The sequence below is a fragment of the Notamacropus eugenii genome, chromosome 3, assembly GCF_028372415.1.
Source record: "Notamacropus eugenii isolate mMacEug1 chromosome 3, mMacEug1.pri_v2, whole genome shotgun sequence".
NCBI classification, from domain to species: domain Eukaryota; kingdom Metazoa; phylum Chordata; class Mammalia; order Diprotodontia; family Macropodidae; genus Notamacropus; species Notamacropus eugenii.
In genome coordinates this window covers 207818981-207824980 of record NC_092874.1, presented here as the reverse complement: position 1 = coordinate 207824980, position 6000 = coordinate 207818981, and the positions used below count along the sequence as shown (strand labels likewise).

At 39.6% G+C, this 6000-nt stretch overlaps 1 protein-coding gene across 6 annotated transcripts in view; it reads right to left on the bottom strand.

Annotated features, from left to right (window-relative positions):
• Window positions 1–6000, bottom strand: part of USP18 (ubiquitin specific peptidase 18) — a 38129-nt gene continuing 32129 nt past the window's right edge. For 3 of the 6 annotated variants that reach the window (XM_072654173.1, XM_072654176.1, XM_072654174.1), the window contains exons 7-11: window positions 3779–3874; window positions 2982–3152; window positions 1554–1676; window positions 919–968; window positions 1–260 (exon numbers count right to left, since the gene is read on the bottom strand). In XM_072654173.1, the coding sequence (XP_072510274.1) occupies window positions 176–260; window positions 919–968; window positions 1554–1676; window positions 2982–3152; window positions 3779–3874 (525 nt within the window). In that variant the 3' untranslated portion in view covers window positions 1–175. The remainder of the gene's footprint in view (window positions 261–918; window positions 969–1553; window positions 1677–2981; window positions 3153–3778; window positions 3875–6000) is intronic. The other 3 variants (XM_072654175.1, XM_072654177.1, XM_072654179.1) reach the window with 3 other exon arrangements.

The following is a 6000-nucleotide window of genomic DNA, read 5'->3' as shown; positions in this document are numbered from 1 at the left end:
TGAAGCTTGAGAAATAACTGTGTTTTATAATAAACTTAATTATATAGGTACAAACCAAGATTGAGTTCCCTTGGAACTACACATGAAAATGATTGCCTTATAAATAAATAGTGAAGATACCAAGAATCCTTTTCAAAAAGTCAACATATTTTGAAGGTAGAAAAGGACTCTGGAATTATCTGACAGTCATGGAGGTGTCTGGAGAGCTAGCCAACTGGTTCTCATTCTTCTTGTAAACCAGAAGATAGGCTGTTTCTCCCCTAAGAAGGAGAAATAGAGGGGAAAAAATTTTAATCAGTTAAGACAAGAGATTGGAAGGGATACTCTAGTGCTGGTATCAAGCCATTTCCTAAGCATTATTTTTATGGTCACTGGTAATAAACCAGTCAAAGGAGTATTTTCTTCTCTCCTGTTCTTTTGCATCCTTTGGCAATATAGCCTACATCTAAAATAGCACCCTAAAAACCCAGAACCCTTCCAAAAATAGCTATCCTTCCCCCTTCATTATTAAATTATACCTTCATATCCACTCCCTACAATGGACACTCAAGAATTTATCTGGTCCCTGAATGATGAGGAATATTTTCTACTCTAGGATATAAAGTACAAGGAGAAGCTTTTAGTGTATATGATAGATCACCTTTTGAATCACATAGCCAACTAGTAGAAGAGAGACAGCTAGTAGGACAATGTTTTGCAATGTTTTGTTAACATAGCAAATTTGACAACTACAATTCATTATCTGAGTTTCCTTTTGTCAACTTTTTATAATACATTAAAAGGAAGGAATGGATGAGTGAATAAAATTCCCATCCCAGTTGTTGCTCAAAAAACCTCAGGTTCATGACACTGGTAACAGTAAGGGCCTTGTAGAATCTCTTCATTTTGTGCAATTGATGAAGCAAATATTTCTCTTACCAATATAAATGACAGTTCCCATAAGTCCTTTTGATATCTTCCCATGTTACCTACAGGAACACAAAGAAATAAAGTCAAGTGATCCATATTTATTAAATACCCAAAGCACTGTCCTATTTAACATAGGCTTGCTCATATTCCCACCATATTCTCTATTAATGATCCCAAGACCCTGGAACATCTAATTATAGGATTTCCTTTCTGCAAAGCCCTGACCCTGTCTATATAGCAGTTCTCTTAGTCTGTCTATCATATAATATCTGAGTCTGTGGTTAAATTAGTATTCCTATAACACAGTTCTTTGTCACAGTTTCTTCTGACATCCTGATGCTCCCCCAAAATGCATCAAAGTTCAGGGACAATGAAGCTAAATAGTCAAGTCTTTGGAACTGGACCCTAACAGATAAATTCATCAGAGGGACCTTTCTGAAGAAAGACTAGAGACTCTAATTTTAAAAGGCTCCCAAACCACAGAAGGACCCCTCCAAATTCCAAAACGCAGAACCAAAACATTTTCGGCATTCTGAGCCCATCTGATATTGGTTTTGTTCCATTTGAATGTTATAATTCCAGTTAAAGCAGGATGGATGTTCTGAAAGTGTGGATAACCCAGTGTAACAAGCCAGATTCCTCACCCAGCAAACATTGGAGTCATTAAAGCAGAACCATCTGCCATCGGCAGGATTGCAGATATAGGCGCAGTAATGTCCATGGCTGGCTGTCCCCATGTGAGCAATCACAGCAAAAAGTTCATACTGCTAGGAAGGAAGGAAACAAAGCATAATGAGCTACGCCTACGACACTTTTAGGCAATAGTCTATAGGAGATGTAGAAGGGCTATACAATTTGTAAGAATCAGCTTCTCTATTATACACTATGTTCTTTGAAAAGGTAATAACAGCACTTCTCTCCTAGGATTATAGTGAGGATAAAATGAGATATGTTTTATATATATGTGTGTGTGTGTGTGTGTGTGTGTATGTATGCATATCTATTACATTACAAGTAGTATAATATAGTGAAAGCATATAAACAATTAAACCAAACTTTAAATCATTGCATAAACGTTAGCTACTACTTCTACTGCTGTTGTTAATATTCTGCTGTTAAGGAACCTGGGACTAGGAAATAGCTGCAGTAACTTGAAGTTCTGGTCTCTTTAAAAGCAACACGTTTTCATTGTTTCTAGTTGCACCTGTGATTCTTGTACCAGCCAGACATATCTATAATGGGAAGAGTTTGGAGTTTGGAGTCAACCTGAGTTCAAATCCTGGTTCTGCCTCTTACTACCTGCATGACCTTGGGCAAGTCACTTAACTTCTGGAGATATCAGTTTCTCTTCATCTGTAAAATAATGTTGAATCGGCTAGATGATCTCAGAGGTGCACACTAGCTCTAAGACTAGCATCTTCCTCAAAGAAATGGAGATCATTTTCTTAGAGGCAGTAGAGTTTAGAGGGAATGGGATTGAGAAAATCTTCCTACATACAAATTGCCAACACTGATTGAAGAGCATATTAATTGCAAGATATGAATTCATGAATAATATCAAGCAGCCAACAGGTTTTTTTGGTCACTGCCTGTCCTAATTACTACCAACCGCTAGGTGGTGCCATAGTGCACAGGGCTCTGGGCCTGGAATTTAGGAAAACCTGAATTCAAATCCAACCTCAAACACTAGCTCTGTGACTCTTGGCAAGTTCTACCTCCCTCAGTATCTTCAACTGTAAAATGGGGGTCATAATAGCACTGACCTTGCAGGGTTGTTGTAAGGATCAAATAACATAATATTTGTAAAGCATTTAGCACAGTGCCTGGCACAGAGTAGTTGCTTAATAAATGCTTATTCTCTTACCCTTCCCCAAACAGAGGCCATTATTGCTGACTAGGGCAGAGGGGATGGGAATATAGATCAAGGTAGCTGCTCAAAGGTGTCTTCTCTGAAAATGTGGGTCATTTCCTTCCTAATAGGCTTCTATATCTTCAGGGTTCTTCAATCCAGAGATTCAAATGAACAGGAGAAAAGAATCACTTCTCTGACTGGGGTTGGCAGTATCCCCTACCTGTCCTTCAGAGTCACAACAATCTTGTTCTGCTGAAAGGAATTGACTGAAATCCAGGTTTTGGGGAAAACTCAGTGGGTGGATAATCTTCTGAGTCCTTGAAAAATTCCTGGAGGAGAACCGCCTAAGGTGTAATGTCAGAGTCGGGGGCAAGGTGGTTACCTTCAGGGTCTGAGAAGTAGAAACATGAAGGCAAAGGAGTGAAAATCCATACTATTAGAAGAAGAAAGGTACTAGGATGAAAAGTTAGTCCAGCATGGGTATGTTGGATTTCATCCCCCTGATTTACCTTTGGAGGAAGAATCAGGATTGGAGCAATGGGACATCTACCCAGCTGTCAACAAGCTAACCTGTACTTTTTGTATTTCAGGAAAGATCAGTATTGGCTTACCACACTAGAAATTCTACCCAACTAAATAAATTCAATTATTTTCTCATCAGAGTTAGAATTTGTCCAGCACATCTAATGAAAGTAGTCCAACCTTGAAGAGATTGTCCCTCATTGTTTTCCCTTCTCTCCTTTTGACATTCCTTTCTTTTAAGAATGAAGGGCTCTGATGAACTGTGGCAGCAATTGTCAAAATCCCTGTTTCAATTTTGATATTGACACTATCCCCCTGTCATGGGTTCAGACTCAAGCCACGGTCCAGGGGCCTAAGATGGAATGAATTCAAGGATCTGAAGAGACTATAGGGAAACTCTACCTCAGCCAGGAACATCCTAAGAATCCAATAAGGACAACATTGGAATAACAAAAAGTCATGGAAGAAGGTAAGCCTTCACACAGAGCTAATTACCTGTTGCCAATAGGTCAGCTTCCCACATTCCTCGCAAAAACACTTGTTTTGGCCTGACAACTTCCTGGGCTGGAAAAAACAATGTAAGGAATCCTCCTGTCCCAGAAGACACAAAGGGAAACATGCTGTCAGACAAGTAACTTAACAGTCTTGGCTGCTATCTCATGAGGTTCCTCCTCTTCTTCCTCACAACTGCCCAGCCCCCTCAACTCCAACCTGAAGTATTTATCAAGGAGCTCTGCTTTGGGGACTCAGTGAAAGTGAGAATCCTCTCCTAATGCCACCACATTCTCTTTATTACTTATTACAATATGGGTTCTCCTTTGTGTAGTAATAAAAAACTGGAGAGGAAAAAGTAAATATCCACCAGATGAGAAAAGGAGAAACAAATTGAGGTACATGAATATAATAGAATGCTACTAAACCATGAGAACTGATAAATATGAAGAATTCAGAGAAGCATGGAAAGTATGAACTAAAGGAGAGTGAAGAGAGCTGGGGGTGGAGCCAAGATGTCAGAGTAGAAGGTTGAACCTGCTCTAGCTCTCCCCCTCATAGCCCTTAAAATATCTATAAAAAATGACTCTAAACAAATTCTAGAGCAGCAGAAGTCACAAAATGACAGAGTGAAACAGATTTCTAGCCCAAGACAACCTGAAAGGATGACAGGAAAGGTCTATAGCACCAGGTTCAGAGCAAAGAGCAGCCCAGCATGGGTGGCAGGGCAGAGACAGGACTGGAGCAGGCTTCAGGGTGTGGAATCATGGGCAGCTGCTGCAGTTTCCAGATTTCTCAACCCACAAATGCCAAGACAGCTTCAAAGGTCAGTAAGAAAGCTCTTCCATCTGAGTGAGAGAGGAGAGAGGTCTGGTCCCAGTCTCAGCCCCAGGGGGGCAGTCACTGCAGCAACAGTGTCCATTTTTGGAGCCCTCAGCCTAATGACCCTGGGGGAATAAAGCAGCTGACTGAGTCTCAGTCCTGAGTGGCAATCCTGGGGTGAGGAGGAGCATTGGCAAGGTGGAGCTGGTGACAGCCATGAAGAGGGAATCCTACTCGCAGTTCCAGAGCAGAAAAAAGTACTGCTGGTTGCTCACAGACCAGAGTGCAGGCCAGGAGAGGAGTAAACTCTTCTCCTTTGATTGTGCCACCTTGGAGGAACTGAGAACTTAAAGGTATCTAGAGATATCTCAGAGAACAACTGCACAAAACCTCTGAAGCCTAGGGTAGTATACCCTCCACTTGACAAAAGACTCAAAAGTCAAGTAAATGGTGGGGAAAATGCCCAGAAAGAGGAAAAAATAAAACTATAGAAGGTTGCTTTCTTGGTGACAAGGTATTTTCTTCCATCCTTTTGGATGAGGAAGAACAAAGAATATGATCAGAGGAAGACAGCAAGGTCAAGGCTTCCAAAAAAATATGTAATGATCTCAGGCCATGAAAGAGCTCAAAAAGGATTTTGAAAATCAAGTAAGAGAGATGGAGGAAAACTTGGAAAGAGAAATGAGAGAGATGCAAGAAAATCATGAAAAATGAGTCAACAGCTTGCTAAAAGAGACCCAAAAAATGCTGAAAAAAATAACACCTTTAAAAATAGACTAACCCAAATGACAAAATAGGTCCAAAAAACCAATGAGGAGAAGAATGCTTTAAAAAGCAGAATTGACCAAATGGAAAAGGAGGTTCAAAAACTTGCTGAAGAAAATAGTTCTTTAAAAATTAGAATGGAACAAATGGAAGCTAATGACTTTATGAGAAACCAAGAAATTACAAAACAAAACCAAAAGAATGAAAAAATAGAAGACAATGGGAAATATCTCATGAAAAAACAACTAACCTGGAAAATAGATCCAGGAGAGAGAATTTTAAAATGATCTGACTACCTGAAAGCCATGATCAAAAAAAGAGCCTAGACATCATCTTTCAAGAAATTATCAAAGAAAACTGCCCTGATATTCTAGAACCAGAGAGTAAAATAGAAATGGAAAGAATTCACCGATCACCTCCTGAAAAAGATCCCAAAAAGAAAACTTCTAGGAATATTGTAGCCAAATTCCAGAGTTCCCAGGTCAAGGAGAAAATATTACAAGCAGCCAGAAAATTCAAGTATTTTGAAAATACAATCAGGATAACACAGAATTTAGCAGCTTCTACACTGAGATCAAAGGGTTGGAATATGATATTCCAGAGGTCAAAGGAAATAGGATTAAAACCAAGAATCACCT